The sequence below is a fragment of the Rhinatrema bivittatum genome, chromosome 3 (assembly GCF_901001135.1).
Source record: "Rhinatrema bivittatum chromosome 3, aRhiBiv1.1, whole genome shotgun sequence".
Classification (NCBI taxonomy): Eukaryota; Metazoa; Chordata; class Amphibia; order Gymnophiona; family Rhinatrematidae; genus Rhinatrema; species Rhinatrema bivittatum.
The window spans coordinates 525,054,720-525,074,134 of record NC_042617.1 but is presented as its reverse complement, the minus strand read 5'-3'; the positions used below and the strand labels follow the sequence as shown (position 1 = coordinate 525,074,134).

At 44.9% G+C, this 19,415-nt stretch overlaps 1 protein-coding gene across 1 annotated transcript in view; it reads right to left on the bottom strand.

The window, feature by feature from the left end:
- Window positions 1-19,415, bottom strand: part of HADHA (hydroxyacyl-CoA dehydrogenase trifunctional multienzyme complex subunit alpha) — a 348,879-nt gene that overhangs the window by 265,891 nt on the left and 63,573 nt on the right. Inside the window, 2 exon segments of the mRNA XM_029596270.1 lie at window positions 1,644-1,766; window positions 8,488-8,590. Of these exon segments, the coding sequence (XP_029452130.1) occupies window positions 1,644-1,766; window positions 8,488-8,590 (226 nt within the window).

Here is a 19,415-nt window from a genome sequence, read left to right as displayed (position 1 = left end):
AATGTCGGCATAGAAAAAACTTCAAATAAAATAAAAATAAATAAATAGATAAATAAAATCAATATCAGGAGGGATGGCCCCACCAGGACCTACCAACCTCCTAGGAGGATTCATCAACTTTTCCTGTCTTTTTTTTTTTTGGCACAGACTGCAGTTTTTACACCTCTATCATCTGCTGGAGTCAGAGAAACAAAGGGGGACTGCAGGTGGCACACTAGGTTATGTGGCAGTGTCGGTGAAACTTTCACTGTCTCCATCTGCTGGAGGAGAGGCAAAATCCAGGAGTCTGGACTGATCTGGGTACATACAGGAATTTATGTAATACTGAAGCATGTTCAATCTTGCATCCAGGGCAGAGATTCGACCCCGATGCCTTTCTAACCAGATAGATTTTGTGTTATTTTTCCACTGAGAGTGAGGGAAAGGCCTGAGAATCCTCCTGCATTAAGGCTTCCTCCCTCTCTGCATGACTCTGCACAGCAGGCGATAAGAGAGGAGAGGAATCCCCTGCCTCCTCAGGAAACTCCCGTGCTGTTGCAACTGTACTCAAGATGGCCACTGTTCCTGCGCTCACAGGAAAAGGATCTCTGGTGGCTCCAGACAACTTCATAGGCCTTTTACATGCTGAAATCTAAAAGGCCTGCACTGGCTGAGCTGCCCTGTTCCCCAGAGGCGCAGTATACAAACAAATTCAAACGACTGAGATGAGCACGTGTATCCCTGCATAAGTGGAAGACCTTGCCACGATCCTTGGCTAGTGCCATGTACGTCTCACACCCGCTGCCACTTGCCGCGATAGTTTCGTCAATTCCAGACCCCCAACTACTGCCAGTTCTCACCTATGTCTAGTGTGATCACCAATCACTCACAGAGTCAGCCAAAGTTGAAAAACCTTCGCCAAGCCACACAGTGTAAGACGATCAGGTCATTTCTTTTTTTGTAATTGATATTTTAAAAAAAAAAAAAAAAAGTACTTTCCTGAATGCTGCAGACTGCCTGCTGGTTCGAGAGGGCTCTCTGGGGGAATCAAGGGAACTATATCAGCTAATCAAAACCGTCTTTGTCCAGGTTTGAGCCAGCACCAAGTGTCACCAACCTACTGCTCGTCCAACTCACCCAGAGAAAATGGCCCTAACCAGGGGGCCAACAACCCTCTAGGAGGAAGCTCCTGAAAGAAAGCCATTTTACTCAGACTGCAGGTTTTAAACCTCTGCAATCTGCTGGAAACAGAGAAATATTGAGGAACTGCAGATGGCACTCTAGGTTAAGTAGCAGTGTCAGTAAAGCTTTTCTTATCTCTCCATCTGCTGGCAGACATGCAAAACCCAGGAGTCGTCTGGACTGATCTGGGGTATAAACAGGAATGAGTAGTCATAGGATGAGGGTGAAAAGAGTAGACTCATAAGTAATCTAAGGAAATATTTCTTTATATAAAAGATATCAGTAGATGCATCCAAAAGCCTCTCAGTAGAAGCAGAGATATGGACAGTATCCAAATACAGGAAAGCAAGGGGCAAGCACTCTGATGAAGTGGTAGGAATTGCAAAGTTGAGAAGTTGATATGAATGGGCAGACTAGATAGGGCTTATGGTGTTTTTCTGCGATCACGTTTTTCTATGTTTAAAATGATATCACACACTTACTTTGAATAAGTCCCTTCACCTTATTCAGGGAAATCCTCTTGGAGGCAATTCCTCTAGCACACTCAACTGCCACTTCCTCCAGATACTCTATAGTTCTCTCTTCAGGACTCTTCAAACCAGGCCCTGTGAATCAAGATTATACAGGAGGCAGCAGATGTATTATGTAAATCAGAGTACAGATAGATATGAGAAGAGAATAAGGAAATGCTACAGGATTTTGCCCTGTAGCATGCTGGCTTCCTAAACAATTCTCTCTCCAGCCAAACATCTCTTCCTAGTCTCTTTGTCTGCATTTAAAACAGTGAGTGGTCTATGGCTCTATTATTCTTACTGAAGAAACAATTAGCATATGTAACTCCTTACCTGCTATTAAGTTGACTTAAAAAATAGCCACTGCTATTACTAGCAACAGTAACGTGGAATAGACAGTTTTTGGGTACTTGCCAGGTTCTTATGGCCTGGATTGGTCACTGTTTGAAACAGGATGCTGGGCTTGATGGACCCTTGGTCTGACCCAGTATGGCATGTTCTTATGGAAAGGGATTAAAATGTATATAGGTGCAAACCTCAAATCTTTGTAGATTCCAGTTCTTAACACAGACCCATTCACTTCACTGTACTAAATTAAGTCCTGCATCTTGCACAATCAGGATGTTATTTACTAGTTATTAGTGAAATAAGCAAGTTTGCTTACCGTAAACGGTATTTTCCATAGATAGCAGCTGAATTAGCCATGCTGTCTGGGTACGTCCTCCGTGCCACTATGTGGCGGAGCTCTCCAAGATCACCCAAAGTCTTTTGGTAAGGTGTTCCTTCTTGTATATTCCCTTGCCTCCTCGATGCTCCTCAGTCCATGTCAAAGCAAGATGATATGCAATGCCGGAACTGTCCAGGGAGGCAGGCGGGTCAGCATGGCTAATTCATCTGCTATCTACGGAAAACACCGTTTACGGTAAGCAAACTTGCTTTTTTCCATAGATAAGCAGCTGAATTAGCCATGCTGTCTGGGAGTCCCCAGCTGAAGTATTGAGCGCCTTATTCCATGCGAGTATGTTGTAAGTAGTTTAGCGCTCAATACAGAATAAGAGGCGGACCGTTTTTATAAGCCTGTTAATTTAGTTAAGGAAGTGCTTTTGTCTAGGATTATCCACCCCATCCTTGCGTCATCCCCCACCTGTTTACCTAAGCAGTAGTGGGATGTGAAGATGTGCAGCGAGGACCATGTGGCTGCTTTGCAGATATCTAAGAGAGGCACATAGTGGAGGTGGGCAACGGAAGCAGCCATCGCACATACTTGATGTGCTTTGGAAGATAGGGATTCTGAACGTTTTTGATAGCAGAAACATATACAGTTGGAAAGCCAGGATGATAACGTTCTTTTGGTTACAGGAAGTCCTGGTACATTTGGATTGAAGGAGAGGAAGAGCTGCAAAGCTCTGTTATTAGAGTGCGTTTTTTATAATAAGCGAATGCTCGTTTACAGCACAATAAATGAAGATGACGCTCGCTGTCATTTGCGCGAGGATTGGGGTAGAAAGTCGGGAGGGTAATGGTTTGGTTTAAGTGAAAGGTGGAGACCACTTTAGAAAGTTAGGATGCGTACGCAGCTTAACCTTGTCGTGGTAGAATTTAAGGTAAGGTGGGTAGTGCACCAAGGCTTGAAGTTCGCTGATTTGCCTCGTGGATGTGAGGGAGACTAAAAATAGTACCTTCCAGGAAAGGTATCTAGGATGACAAGTGTTCAGTGGTTCGAAAGGTGGTAGCATAAGCTGCTCCAGAACTGGGTTGACATCCCACGGTACTGGTCGTTTCCTTGTAGGGGTTAGTAGATGAAGTACACCCTTCATGAACCGGGAAACAAGAGAATGACAGGATATAAGTTCTCCATTGAGATGAGCATGATAAGCTGCTATTGCACTGAGGTGAACATGAGGAGAGGCCTTGCGTGTAAAGCAGATGGAGGTGAGTCACAAGAAGTTCTGGTGGACAGGTGAGTGGGTCTGTGTCCATTGAGGAACACCAGGATGTGTAATGTGCCCATGTGCATTGGTAGTTTAGTCACTTTGATGGTTTTCTGGATGAGATCAGAATGTCTTGCAGCTGAGGAGAAATGTTTAAGTTTTGGAATATGACCCTTTCAATCTCCATGCAGTGAGATTCAGCGATGCGTGAAGCGGATGGAGCACTGAGCCTCCCTGTTGGGTGAGGAGGGTGGGGTCGATCCCTAGAAGGATTGGTTTGCAAATTGATAGTTGAATTAGGTAGCTGTACCATGGTTGATGCGCCCATGCTGGCGCGATCAGGATCAGATCTGCCTTGTCCTTGATACATCTCTGTACTGTGCGAGAGATTAGAGGGATGGGAGGGAATGCGTAATGCAGACCTTGGGACCAATCAAGGAGGAATGCATCCTGCACCAATCAGTAGGCGCTGGGGTATACTGAGCGAAATAGGTAGACTTTCTTATTGTGTTCCGTACCAAAGAGGTTGATTTGGGGAAGACCCCAAGTTAAGAAAATTTGATTGGCTACATCCTGATGTAGTTCCCATTCGTGTGGGTGAAATATTCTGCTCAGCTTGTCTGCTTTGTCATTGTTGATTCCCGGTAGGTATGTGGCTTGTAGGGAGATTCCTTTGTTGTGGGCCCAGTCCAGAATCTCCATCACTTCTTTGAAAAGGTTCCATGAACCGGACCCTCCTCCTTTATTTAAGTAAAACATTGCCACTTGGTTAACATAAGAACATGACATACTGGGGCTGTATGAATCATGACAACATGGTGGTGTAGATTGTGTTCGAAAGCTCGAAAGGCATTTTTTATAGCCCGAAGTTCCAGAAGGTTTATGTGATGATTTTGCTCCTGTTTGGACCACAATCTTTGAGTCTGTAGGTTGGTTAGATGGGCTCCCCACCCTGGTAGGGGAGACATCTGTGTTAAGTACTAGTTGATGGCAAGGGAGTCTTAGCGGTGAGCCCTCAATGCTGGTGGGGGTTTATCCACCAGCAAAGGTCTATTTTCATGCTGGTTGTCAGCATCACTGGAGCAGACTTAGGAACTGGGACCACTGATTCTTTAAGCCCCATTGTAGGCGACTGATATGTAGTTGCGTGTGTGGAATAACATATATACACATGTTGCCATATGTCCTAATATGTTTAAAATTTGACGGGCTGAAGCCGTCTTGAGGTCTAATAGGCAGTGGGCTAGTGTAGTCAGAATTAGTGCTCGAGGTTGTGGCAGGAAAGCTCTGTCTTGAACGGTGTCTATATAAGCTCCGATGAATTGCAAAGTTTGGGTAGGTTGCAAGTTTGACTTTTTGTAGTATATTGGAAATCCCAGATTGTCTAGGCAATTGATCGTGCAAACTAAATTGTCCCGCAGAAGAGAAGGATTGAGGGCCACTAGCAGCCAATCGTCAAGATAAGGAAATATCTGAACCCCCTATCGATGGAGGTGTGCCACTGCTAGACATTTTGTGAAGACTCTGGGAGCAGAAGAGAGCCCGAACGGGAGAACTTTGTACTGAAAGTCTTTTCTGCTTGAAAACAGAGGTAATGCCAAGATTTGGGATGCATTGGTTTGTGGGCATATGCGTCCTTTAAATCTAGGGAGCACATCCAGTCCTTGGGTTGTAGGAAAGGAAGAATGGATTTGAGAGAAGTCATTTTGAATTTCTCTCTCTGTATGTGCTTGTTGAGGGAGCATAGGTCCAGAATTGGTCAAACCCCTCCAGATTTTTTGGGGATGAGGAAGTATTGTGAATTGAACAACCACTTCTGATATCGAGATGGAGATAACTCCCGTATACAGTGTTGTTGAAGTAGTTGGTTGACTTCTTGAAGAAGAATTTCCTGATGAACACCTTGATGTTTGGTGGCAAATGGATGCGGGAGAGATGGAGGGGATGCGAAGCTGAGAGAGTAACCATCTCTTATTATATAGTGAGGACCCATAAATCCGATGTTATGTTGCTCCATTGTGAAAGGAAGTGGGACAGCCGTCCTCCTACTTTCTTGGTCGGTAGTGGTTGTTCGGGTCAGCCCTAAAAACTTTATTGGCTTTTAGGTGGTTGAGGGTCTGTGGGTTGGTGAGGAGCGCGAGGGCGTTGGTGTGAAGTTTGTTGCTGGTGGTTCGTTTGGTATTGCTGAGGCCTGTAAGTGGTGTAAGGGCGATACGTGCGCCTAGGGTAAGATTTTTAATTTGAGGCGAAATGCCGTCGAGAAGATGAGGTGTCATGCTGTGTTAATGACAACAATGCTACTTTTTGCTCCTTCAATTTTGCGACTGTCCTTGAACAGGTTGTCTGGTCGACAGGGGAGGTTAGCAAGCTAATCATGTATGTCATCTCTTATGGCACTTGCCCTCAACCATGCCAGTTGTCTCGCTGCTATGGCGTTAGCCGTGGTCTTTGCAGATGTTTCAAACCCCTCAAACAGAATGCACAAGGTGCCTAAGGCCTTCCTCTATATTGTAAAATTCTTGAGGCGGGGTGTTTTCAGAACCCTGTTGTAAAATGGGTTTTAAGGTCTGGAGACACTGGAATAGATATTGGGCCACATAAAATTGGTGATTTTGAATTTTTGCGTTCAGAATTCCTGACTGGAAAGCCTTTTTTGCAAATTCGTCTAGAGATTTGTTGTCTCTTCCTGTTGGGTTATTTGAATGTAATCTTGACTTCCTCGCCTTTTGCATGGCTGACTCGCCGACAACTGATGCATGTGGAAGTTGGACGTTTGTATAGAAAGGTGAATCTTGCATTCTATACTTTTAGTCTGTTTTCCTCGAGATTGGTGTCGTGGAGAACCGAGAGTCCCAGTTCTTTTCCATCACTGATTCTAGTACTGGATGAGAGGGAAGTGCTGTGGGTTCGGCTGGAGTGTCGAAAATTTTGAGGATTCCAAACATTTCTTGTCTAGGGTCTGTTATCTTTCTAATTTCTACATCCAATTGTTGACCCACTTTCTCTAAAAATTGAGAGTACGTGAAATCCTCTGGAAGAGAAACTGGCTCCGATAGTAGTTCTTGTGGATCAGATGGGTGACTTGTTGATGACCCTGGGGAAGATGATGTACTGGGGGAATCTCTTGGTGGAGGCGAGGGTTTCTTAGGTTGAACTTTTGGCGCTGGACCTGGTTTAGGTGATAAAGGTGTCTATGACTGTTCATTATGGAGTGGCTGGTGTTGCTCCTCTACTGACTTTAAAAATTGTGACAAGATATTAGCAATTTGCAAAATAGTTTCGGAGGCTGAGGTTGAAGTAGGTAGTGGCTTCAAATATGGTTGGCGGCCCGACGGTGATAGAGCCACTTGGAGGATGTCTGTGACCGGTCCTCTTGGGTGGCCAATGTCCCTCGGTGGGCAGATAATTTTAGCATAAAGTGTATCCTGCAATCTGGAACTGCTGCAGTGATGAGAGGCCACAGATAACCCAGAGAAAACTTCAGAAGAAGAGGAGTTAGTCGTGGAGGGGACGGACTATCCTCCAAGTCCACACTAACAATGGTGAAGGGTTTCTATGTCTTTTGTGCCCAGTTGGCTGTTTGTGTTTTTTCAAAGGCTGCATCGGCAGCGTCAGTTGAAAGGACTGTGTGCCGGGTTGCATCGGTAATGCACCGGTTAACTTCGGTTTCAACACAGCGTCATTTCTGCGTACATGCGTCAGTGCGTCGAAGTTCCGACGCAGACTGTGGTCATGATGTCTGCGGCGCATCTCCCACGCCCTGCGTCTATGGGAGTCACAGCTTTTTCAGTTGTTTTGGACCTGGAGGGTCCGCAGAAGTGGCCCTTTCATGGTATTGGGCTTTTGGTGTAGTCTTCGGTCCCGGGGACAACCTAGTTGAAGCCTAAGAGCCCGATGCATTTTCCCTGAGTTGGGCGATGCGTGCAGCTCTTTGACGCTGCGCCTGTGGGGACATGTGTCCACAGTCCGCTTGGTCATGTCTGGGACCCAGGCAGAGGTAACAAAATTGATGTCTGTTAGTTACAGACAATTTTTCCACAATCGCAAAACTTAAAGCCTAGACAAGGCATAATAAGTTTGAGATGATCCTTGTGGTATTTTGCCAATTTTTTTCACTTTTTTCCATCAGTATTTATTTTCCTCACAAATATATCTTTCCTCACAGGAGATAAGAGCTCCACATGCAGTCAGTTGTGCGGAAAAAAACAGACTGAGGAACCTCGAGGAGGCAAGGGAACATACAAGAAGGAACACCTCACCAAAAGACTTTGGGTGATCTTGGAGAGCTCAGCCACCTAGTGGCATGGAGGACATACCCAGACAGCAAGGCTAATTCAGCTGCTTATCTATGGAAAAACTTCTGTTCCTTTGACATGCACACACATTGTTGATATGTCTGTTTCATGTAACAATAAAACCAAAAGTTTTCTCTTCCTCCTTTGTACTTCCAGCTCAGTTGGAACCATGGCTGAGATCCTGTTGCAATGAGCCTTCAATCACAATTGCCCAAGGATTTCCCCCATCTTATATCCTCACTCTCCTACATATCTAATTTGGTCATTGCCAAGGACCTCACCCTTGAGTGATGACCATGACTCCTTTCCCATGAAAGTTGTCAACACTACCTCTGCAGCATTCTTAGCCCCAGCCAGCCTGGTAAGCAGAAGACCTGATAAAGCGGTTGAACTGGGTTCTTTCCGCATGACAGTGCACACTGCCAATAAGCCATCAGGCTGGCCCAGTTTTTGTTTTAAAAATGTATCTGTCTCACCCAGATTTTTTGTAAAATTTATATCATTCCCATTTCCCCACTAAACTAAATTGATATTTACTACTACAGATAACACAGTAGTCCTCAGATAGGTGCTACATCAGAATCTTACCTAGAGGGTCCACCAATAGGTCAACTAGGCCCAACTTTTTGGCTTTATCAGCACGGATGTTTCTCCCAGTCAGCAGCATGTCAAAGGCAGTAGGAAGGTCCACCTACAGTGTGGGTAGTGAATAAATACAAAAGGTAAGGGAGAAAGATAAATGTGGTCGGTAGAAATAATTAATTTAGAACTAGGAAACAAGTGAGGACTGTTAGAACCAGATCTTTTCCAAAAGTGACTGTAAAAATAAAAGTTAAGTGGTTTTTAAAAAAGGAGCAACAGGTTAACTGATTCTGGAAAACTCACTTTCTAAACTGAGTGACAGTCTCAATCCCCTAACATCAACTAATATCAACAAAGTAGAGATCTCATCAACTGCTGTACATTCAAATCATTTTTTTGGGAGAAGGCTTGAATCAGGAAGCAGGAGGGGGTTGTGCAAAGAAAAGATGGCAAAGGGCTATTTACTTTACAAGAGGGTTTTTTTGTTTTTTTTAAAGAAACTGTTGAAAACATACAAAAATGAGCAATATGGTGTATATTGTATGCACAAAAACATTGTTTTAGTATACAAAAAGACTACAATCATCATAAAAAGCATCTCTTTTCAATATGTATCAACTGCTTCTATGGATGGCAAGCCTCACAATGTGTTGAACCAGCACCAGTTCCATAGAACAGCACCATGAAATAAAACACTAACTCACCTGGAGCATTATGATGTTTTAGCAAGGAATAAAGTACAAGTAAATAAGCATTTTCATCACTCCCAAGAAGTGTTTTAAACAAGAAGGATTTACCGAAATGTGCAGTTAAACAGAAAAATGCCTATCAGTTGGAAGGCTCTGGTAGACAGCGCCCATTCCCCCGGGTCCAGGCTTTCTCTGCTGAGGAAGTCCGCTGAGAATCGTCTTTCCTTGCGATGTGGGAGGGCGGGATCCCTTGTAGGTTTTCCTCCGCCCATGCCATAAGGAGTCTATATCCAGAGACACCTGTTGGCTTACTGGTTCCTCCTTAGCGGTTGATGTAGGCAACCGTTGTAGCATTGTCCGACTTCACTCACTTCACTCGAATCGCTTGCCCTTGGAGTCTGACTGAATCGCAGGCACGCTTGTCTGACTGCTCAAGCTTCCAGGCGGTTTATGTTCTATTCCGCCTCTTCCTTGTTCCATTGTCCCTGGGCAGTCAGCACCTGACAGTGTGCTCCCTACCCTTGGAGGCTCACATCTGTGGTGAACCCGATCTAGTTAGGTGGGGAAAGGCTTACGTCTCTGCTTAGGTGGCTCTCCTGTAGCCACCACTGAAGCTGAGAACATACCTCCGTTGGTAGGTGGAGGCGAATCGAGTAGTCTTGGGACAGCAGATTCCAGTGTGATAGTAAGGAGTGTTGGAATGGTTGCATGTGAGCCCTTGCCCACGGTACTACTTCCAGGGTTGATGCCATGAATCCGAGGACTTGAAGGTAGTCCTATACTTTGGGGTGCATAGTGGTCAACAAGCAGCATACTTGTTCCATCAGTTTTCTCTTCCTCGGGGAAGGGAGGAAAACTTTGTTCTGTTTGGTATTGAAACAGGCCCCCTCGTACTCTAGAGACTGAGAGGGCTGTAGACTGCTCTTGACTGTGTTCACGACCCAACCGAGTTCCTGCAGGAGGTTCTTGACTCTGCTGGTCACCTGTAGCTCTCTTCTGAAGACTTTGCCCGGATCAGCCAGTCATCCAAGATCCCTTCCCTTCCTCAGTGTTGCCGCCATGACCACCATAATTTTGTAGAATGTTCTAGGGGCGGTTGCCAGGCCAAAGGGTAGCGCCCTGAACTGGTAATGGCGGCCCAGCACCGCAAAATGTAAAAAACGGTGGACTTGATGGATTGGGATGTGAAGGTAGGCCTCAGAGAGGTCCAGGGAGGTTAGGAACTCTCCCGGTTGCACTGTCATTATTACTGAGCGAATAGTTTCCATGCGGAAGTGTAGGATCCGTAGATGACTGTTGACATTCTTGAGATCCAGGATGGGTCGGAATGGCCCCTCTTTCTTGGGCACAATGAAATAGATGGAATATCGCCCTGTATTTTGCTGGGGTGTAGGTACCGGAGTTATAGCCTTCAGACTGAGTAGTCTTCTCAGTGTGGACTCCACTGCCATTCTCTTGAGGTGGGAGTGGCAGGGTGATATCATAAATTTGTCTCGAGTTATGCTGCGAAATTCCAGAGAGTAACCTTTTCGTTTGATGTTTAGTACCCACTTATCTGACGTGATCTCGACCCATCTTTAATAGAAGAGGGAAGGACGACCTCCTATTTCCTTTTCCTGTAGATGGGTCGGCCCATCCTCATTGGGAAGCTCAGGTTGATCCTGCCCCAGACCTGTTCCTCTCTTAGGTTGTCGGTTCTGAAAGGGCTGAGACCTCCCGGATAGTCGATGTGCCTGGAATGATGAATTTCTATAGGGTTGGGAACGCTGTGAGCCTCTGCACCTAGATCTCTTGGGGGAGGGGCGCCAGGATCTTTTTCCTCTATCTTCCGGTAGCCGAAGTACTGGAGACTCGCCCCACTTGCTGGCTAACTTCTCTAATTCGCTTCCGAATAGGAGGGACCCTTTAAAGGGCATTCTTGTGAGGTTAGTCTTAGAAGTTACATCTGCAGACCAGTTCTGCAACCATAACTGTCTTCTTGCCGCTACTACCGAGGCTACTCCTCTGGCTGAGGTACGAACCAGGTCTGAGCTTGCGTGTGCTAGGAAGGCTGCAGAAGGTTCAATAGCCTCTCCGGCAACCGCAGCTGAACTATCTGCTTCTCTCGCGAGGAGTAAGTAGGAGCGGGCCACCAGAGTGCAGCAAGAGGCAATCTGCAGCGTTATTGCTGTCGCGAAGGCTTGCTTAAGGTTGGATTCTAATCGCCTATCTTGAGCATCCTTCATCGCTGCCCCTCCCAAGGCACTTCTGAGGGATCAGAAATCACCTCAGGAACTCTCGACTGGGGGAGGGACCATTAGGTATCACCGCCGGAAAGCGGGGCTACTCTTCTTAAAGTTGAACTTTTTTTTTTTTGTATGCTAGCGAGAGGATAGTGTCCTCATCTGCTAGGGAGACAGAGAAATACTGAGGCGCTGAGGTCACTGCAGGAGTATATCTAGGGTGACATCAGCCTAGATATACTCATAACCCACTGATCCTGAGTCCATCTGGCTACACGCTAGGAAAGGGTAGATTCTTTTTTTTTTTGTTATTTCAAGCTTTATTAGATCCTTAGAAAATGAGGTACAAAAACAATGAGAACAGCTCATACATAAACATAAAACATCAAAGCAAGAAGAACGTCTCATAAGCAAAGTAGAGTCAGCAAATGAACATACAGCATAACATCTCCACGTCAACATTCAGTGGAGGTGCTCCATTGGAATAAACACAAAGCCCTAGCTTTCTAGGCTAACCGATCCAGATATGACTCAGTTTCCCACTGGATCCCTGGTAGACCTAAAAATCTCCAAGATCTATTTGTGAAAATATATGAATAATAATGATCAAATCCCCCTCCCCATTTCCTACCCCAACCCAAAAAATTTTTCAATATACAATAGAAAATACGTCATTCCCAAAAGAAAATCCCAGCAAGCACTAGCCCAGGGAAGCTCTATTCCTTCTCCATCCATTCACGGTATGGCTGCCAAGTCTGCACAAACTTTCCATAGGTTTTATGAAGTCGAGCCGTAAGGTCCGCCAGCATATAAATTTTATGCATCTTAGTATATACTCCTCCCATAGTAGGGGGGTGACTATCCTTCCATGTCTGGGCTATATGAAGGCGGGCTGCCGTAAGGATAAAGGAAACCAACCGGTTGCCTTGCGACCCAACCATTGGTAAAGATTGACCCAGTAATGCCTGACCGGGAGTTAGTGCAATACTCATTTTAAAAAGAAGACTAAGCCACCCCTCCACTTCCCTCCAGAATCCCTGAATCAGCATACAGCCCCACCACATATGAAAATAGTCCCCCTGTTGTGCACAGCCCCTCCAGCATAGATCCGATACTGTCGCTTTAACCAGGTGTAAATGTACTGGGCTGTAATGCCAACGATAAAGCAATTTATAGGCATTTTCAATCAGAGACGGCAATCAATCCCTTCCCCAGTTGACCAAAAATCGTTTCCCAGTCCTTTTGAGTAAAGGAACACTGAAGATCCTTTTCCCAAGCCCTCATTTGGTTAGTACGACCAAAGGATGAAGAACCCAGTAGCGGGTATACTTGGGATAGCAACTTGATTCCCTGATCAGCTTTCAGACAGCTCCTCAAAAGCTGATTTACCACGCATAAGTGCGTGTCCAATGGAGTATGTATGAGCAAAATGTCTCAATTGCATATATGCTAGCATATCCACTCCAGAGAGATGAAACTGCTCTTGTAGCTCTGAGAAAGGGATTAAATTCGTCTCTCGCCACAAGACACCCCACCGAACTATACCCTGTCGCTTCCACCGTTGGAACGCTGGATTGGTATACCCTGCAGGAAATTTCTTATTGGCATAAAGGTAAGTGCTCCCGAAATACTCATAGGGCCCTACCAACAAGTGTCGCTTAACAAGCCAAAGTTTCAGGGTGTGGAGCATGGAAGGTGGCAAAATGTCCTCTACGATATTACACCACGTATGTTTAGGCTGCCATATATAACTGGTAAGGGGAACCAATCCCACCAGCTGCTGGCTGAAGACCACCCAGGGTTTAATATCTCGTTCTCGGTGCCACTCCACCAACATTTTGAACTTGGCCGCCATATAGTAGCGATCTAGGTTAGGCACCCCCAACCCGCCTTGACTTCGGAACTGATAAAGTGTATTTCGTGCCACCCGTGGTCTCCCCCTTCCCCAAATATAGGTCATAAGCTGCTTTTGCCATTTAGCCAGCACTACCTTTGACACAGGGACCGGTAAAGATTGAAAGATATAATAACTTTGGCAGAACCATCATTTTTACTGCAGCAATCCTGCCCATCCAGGAAATCCGATATCGGTTCCATTCCTCCGTCAATTAGGATTTTAGACCATAAAGCATCATAATTAAGGCTAAACATGTTATCACCGGTACTAAGATAAATACCTAAATATTTAAGATGATCGCGGGCCCATTTAAATTTAACACAAGTGCGCAGCTGAGCAGCCATGATGGGAGGCAAATTGATGTCAAGGATCTCCGATTTCTCAAGATTTATACGAAATCCTGATACCCTACTAAAGCGATCCATCTCAGCTAGAAGGTTGGGAAGAGAAACCAAGGGCTCTGTAAACGTCAGCATGATATCGTCCGCAAATAAAGATACTTTCGAGGTAAACTGGCCCACCGTCACCCCCTGAATAGTCAAATTCTGCCGAATGTGGATAGCCAAAGGCTCAAGAAAAAGAGCAAATAGGGGGGAGAGAGGGCATCCCTGTCTGGTACCCCGTGACACCTGAAACACTTCCGAATACCCCCCATTAACTTTGACACAGGCACATGGATTGCTATACAATTGCTGCAGCCACAACATAAACTGTGACCCAAACTTCATTTTCCGAAGAGCAGCAAAAAGATATGGCCAGTGCACCAAATCGAACGCCTTCTCAGCGTCTATCGAAAGCGCCAATGATGGTATGGCCTCCTTTTTAACCCACCACATGATATCTAATATTTTCTGAATATTGTCACTCACCTGTCTCCCAGGAATGAAGCCTGCTTGATCAACATGGACCAGGGAAGCAATGAAGCCCCTCAGTCTGTTTGCTAAAATTTTGGCCAGGATTTTAAGGTCAACATTGATCAAGGAGATGGGCCTATACGAGCCACACAGCGTTGGATCGCGACCCGGCTTAGCAAGAACCGTAATTCCCGCCATGTTAGCCATTGAAGACAAAGGAACTCCTTCCCTCAAGGCCTTATAATAGCGAGCTAATACCGGCGCTATAACTGGGGCAAATACCTGATAGAATCTGCCGGTGTATCCATCCAACCCCGGTGACTTGCCGGGTTTCAGATCCTTTATGGTAGCTAAAATTTCCAACTCAGAAATGTCCTTATCTAAAATAAATTGTTGTGCCGGGGTAAGTTCTGGTATAGGCAACGCATCCAAATAGCTGACAATCATACTTTCATCAATAGATGTATAAGGAGAATAAAGAGCAGCATAAAATTGCTGAAAACATTGCCTAATGGATGCATTGTCCACCACCATCCCCCCCCCCCGGTTGTTTCACCTTCAGAATAATAGATTGCGCCTGGCGTTTCTTTAGCGCATAGGCTAGTAATTTCCCCGCTCTATTTCCCCCTTCAAAATATCGTTGCCGCATCAAGTCTAAATGATGAGCAATAGAATCCATATCTAGAGACTCTATTTGTCGTTTTATAGCTGCAATCCTAGCGTATGGAAGCTTAGAAGAACCCATCCGTTTATGTGCCTGTTCCAGATCTTTAAGCTTCGTTAGTAATTGTGTTCTAGTGTGCTCCCTCTGCCTTTTTAAAAACGCCGCCCTGGATATGAATTTGCCCCGCAACACCGCTTTTAAACATTCCCAGACGGTCGTGCCCCTCACGTCTCCCGTATCATTGGTGTCCAGGTAATCCCTAATAGCCTCCTGTATCTGGGTGACAAATGATCATCCTTTAATAGAGAATCATTCATTCTCCAGTATTTACACCCAGTATCCTCCCCAATTACCCGTATTGTCATCCAAATGGGCGCATGATCTGACCAAAGGATGGGTTCGATGTCCGCTGTCACCACCCTAGACATCAACCCCTTACTACAAAAAAACATATCCAACCTAGAGTAACAATCATGGGGTTTTGAGTAGAAGGTATAATTGCGCCCCGTCGGACATCGAACCCTCCATACATCCACCAAGGCTTGCGCAGCTACCAATGATTTCAGAGCCTGTCTAGCTACCTTGGGATCAGCAGTGCAATTGTTGGAAGTATCGAATCGCGGGTTGCAGGTTAAATTAAAGTCCCCTCCCAGCACTACCTGGCCTTCTATATGACTATCTAAGAAGGTATGTAAAGACAGATAAAAAAGATCCTTCTGCCCTTGCGGGCCATAAAGGGAAACCAAAGTAAACACCTCCTGCCCGATAGCAATTTTTACCAGGACATATCTGCCCGCAGGATCAGCCAGTGTCCCGCGTAGGACAAATTGCAGATCCTTATGGAACTGAATGCCCACACCGGCATATTTATTAGAAGACACAGCTGCCGCCCAGAATTGATGTGGATATTTAGCGGATTTCATCAACCCCTGGTGTTTACTGCGCAAATGGGTCTCCTGCAGGTAGACCACATCCGCCCGCATCCGTCCAATTTCCTTAAAAAATAAGCTTCTTTTACGAGGTGTGTTTAGCCCCTTGACGTTCATGGAAACAAACTTCAATGGCGCCATTATCAAGAATGGATACCGGCGCCTGCTACGACGCCAACCGCAGCCCTTCCAACCCCGAGGTAGCAGCTTACCAGAGCGAATCGCCCCCCCCTCAGAACAGAGAAACATGATACCTGTATCAAGCAGTCGAACCCGTTGAGGGCGGCAATCCCTGTAATGACGTGTACAGAGTGTTAGAGTAGGAAATCTATTCCCCTTCCCTCCCCCCCACCCACTGGAATTACCATCTCCTGGGATAATACTCCCCTATCCCAGAAATGAAAAAAGAGGAGAAAGTTAAGTCACACCCCAAGCCTCACCCCACCCACCCTTCTTAAATGATGACCAGTTAACGCAAAACACCAATGTTAATAACTGTAAACCTCGAACGTTGCAGTCCTCAGGAATTTCTACCCGCTGCGGGAGTCTCATATTTAATCAAGTCAATGATACTATCATAGAAGGCTCCCTACTGCTGCCCACACACAGCCACTCATGCAGAGCTGCACATGTCACTTCACGCTGGTTCCTCACTCAGATCCTCCTGCGCTGAATTCCGTTGCAGTCGTCTTCGACCCTTTTGGGCCCTTTGCCACCGGGGCAATAAAACCGGAGCTGCTGTAGTCGCCTTGTTCTGCTGCTGGTCCTCGGGAGGTATATCAACATTGATGCCATGATCCTTCAAAACTGCAGCCGCATCTGCAACTGAATGAACCCGATGGGTCACACCTTGCAATTGAAAAGAAAGTCCTCCAGGATAGAGCCACCGGTAGCGAACACTGGCTGTAATGAGCTTAGACGTGACACAACGAAAAGCCTGTCTCCTCTTTAATGTCGCGGCAGCCAAATCAGCATAAATTCCGATTTCATGGCCCTCCCAGGCCCACACCCGCTGCTTGGGGCAATGTTGAAAATCTGCTCCTTTTGAACATAAGAATGAAAACAAACCACTATGTCGCGGCTTCTATTCGCAACTTTAGGGCCCAGTGTCCTGTGAGCTCTCTCCAGCCGGATCTCAGGCCTCGAGCCTCCCTCCGGGGCGTCTCCCATATCTAGAAAGAAGCAGGCAATGCGTTCCACCGTGGTACGGCAGTCTGAGTATTCTTCTGTCTCAGGCACTCCACGAATGCGGAGATTTGCACGTCGGCTTCGATTTTCCAGGTCCTCTATTTTATCTGAGAGAGCCCGGGTGTATTCTTGCAAGTTCTCATGATCCCGCCTCAAGCCATGCCAGCTCTCCCCCTGCGTATCCAGCCGCACTTCAGCCTCATAGATCTTCCGTGTGTTCTCTGCTAGCTCCTCCTTGAAATCGGACATAATTGAGGCTATTTCCGTTTTGTAATTTTTTAAGTCCTGCCGCAACTCACAAAACCAATTTCGCATTTCTGCTCTGGTGGGGCATTCACTGTCACCTTCGCTCGGTTCTGATATAGTTTCGTCCGCTTCGATGAGGGCAGACTCCGCCGCCATTTTAGAGCGCGCGTCCTTCGCGCTGTCTCCCCCCTTTTGATACGAATACCTTTTTAAATCCGCGATTTTACGTTTCGCCGACATCAGCTCCGACCTCTCCGCGGGTTCCAGTAGCTTTTAGGAGAGCTACGGAGACAAAAGCGTAGTTTTACGTTGCTTTTTGGGGCTTGTGGGGACGGAGCTCACAAACTAGGCTCCGTGCATGGAGAGTGACGTCACTTCCTCCAGGAAAAGGTAGATTCTACCATCTAATTCCATCTCCCAGTGGCCACAATACCAAAGTGTTGGAGATGAAGAGATGGTACAAGATGAGACATGAGATGTAAAAGGAAACAATCACAGGGACAGGAGACTTGTGTGACAGGGTGGCCTAGTGAGTAGATGGAAATACAGAACGCATACAAGGGTGGGGTGGGAGAAAGTAAAGCAAGAAAGGAAAAAATAGCTTAGAAAATTTAAGGAATAGTATCAGTGAAATCAAGAAACTGATGTAACCCTGCATGAGTAAGGTTGACCATTTCAATCAAAAGGACAAAGCATTTTTCAGTAGTAGATTACAGAAAAAGATCTTGAAAGTTCAAGATACAAAATATGGCATCAACCACCATCCATTGACTGCAGCCATGTTGCCACTTATTGTGGGGACAGCATTGATGAAGTCACCAGTGGTCAATATTACCTCTGCTGCTTATAGTGCAGTGGCTGGTGGGAGATTGAGTTCTGTGGTAGGGGTTACCTAAGACAAGCCCTAGTATTGGCTCACAGTGAGGATCACCAACTGATCAGCTAAGGAATTACCTAATTGGAGATTTATAAACAAAAAGAAACAACCCATGGTACACAAATTTATTTATTTGAAGCGTTTTATATACCGTTATTCCGTAAAGCCATCATAACGGTTTACATAGTGAACAAATTTTTTTTTTATGGAAGTTTGAGTAATTATTATTATAACATAGTGAACAATACAGTAACAAACATAATATAACATTCTAGGAAGTAATATAAGGTTGGATGAGGAGGGAAATATGTTAGATTGTAGATTATAGTTATTAGTTCATTTGAGAGTTGGTATGAGCAGATGATTGGGGGTCCGTGAAGGATTTGCGAAACAGTAAAGTTTTTAGGTCTTTTTTTTAAGGTTTTTATGTTGTGTTGAGTTCTCAGGTCTTCAGGTAGAGTGTTCCAAAGATTGGGGGAGGCGATGGAGAAGGCTCTCTCTTGTAGATGTTAGATAAGCATCTTTGATGATGGGGATTAATAAGTAGTTTGAGTTATTGGATCGTAGATTTCTTGAGGAGTTTTGAAGAGTTATGTTAAGGGTGTTTAGCCCTTTATGATCATTAAGAATTTTGTGGCTAAACCATATTTTTTGTGTTATATTTTATATTTTGTGGATAAACAAATGAATTAAGATCCTTAAAGAAAATTCTTAGAACTAAAGGGCCTGGAGGAAACACCCCAATCCTAATTCTCTGGCTGAATACCGAATGCTCCTAACTAAATACAAATCTCAAATCAACAACTGAAAACGTGAATACTTTACTCATAAAATACACGATTTTAATTTTAACCCAAGAGTTATTTTCTATAATACAGAATCTTATCAAGCCTCACAATCTTCATTTGCTTCGGAACCCTCTGAATCCCAATGTAATGCTTTTGCCAAATTCTTTAACGAGAAGGTCCAAATTATACTAAATTCCTATTGATCAAAATCACATCATCAAATTACATGATACTGTTGATTTTGCCTGGTCTGAGTTTGAATTAGTCTCTTCCACACAGATATCTAATTTAATTAAAATATGAATCCAGCTAATCACTGTCTTGATATCATACCAAACAGTTAAAATTAGTTTCAAATATTATTGCAAAACCCATTGCTGATATCAATTAGGCCTATTTTAAAGAAGATGCAGATATGACCATTTTTTATTTTTTATTTTTAGCAATTATAGGCCTATTTCCATACTTTTTCTGTCTAAGTTGCTTGAAAAAGTTGTTCAAGTGCAATTAAGCGAATATATTGATTCCCATAATATTTTATTTCCATCACAACATGGGTTTAGAAAGCTATTTAGTACTG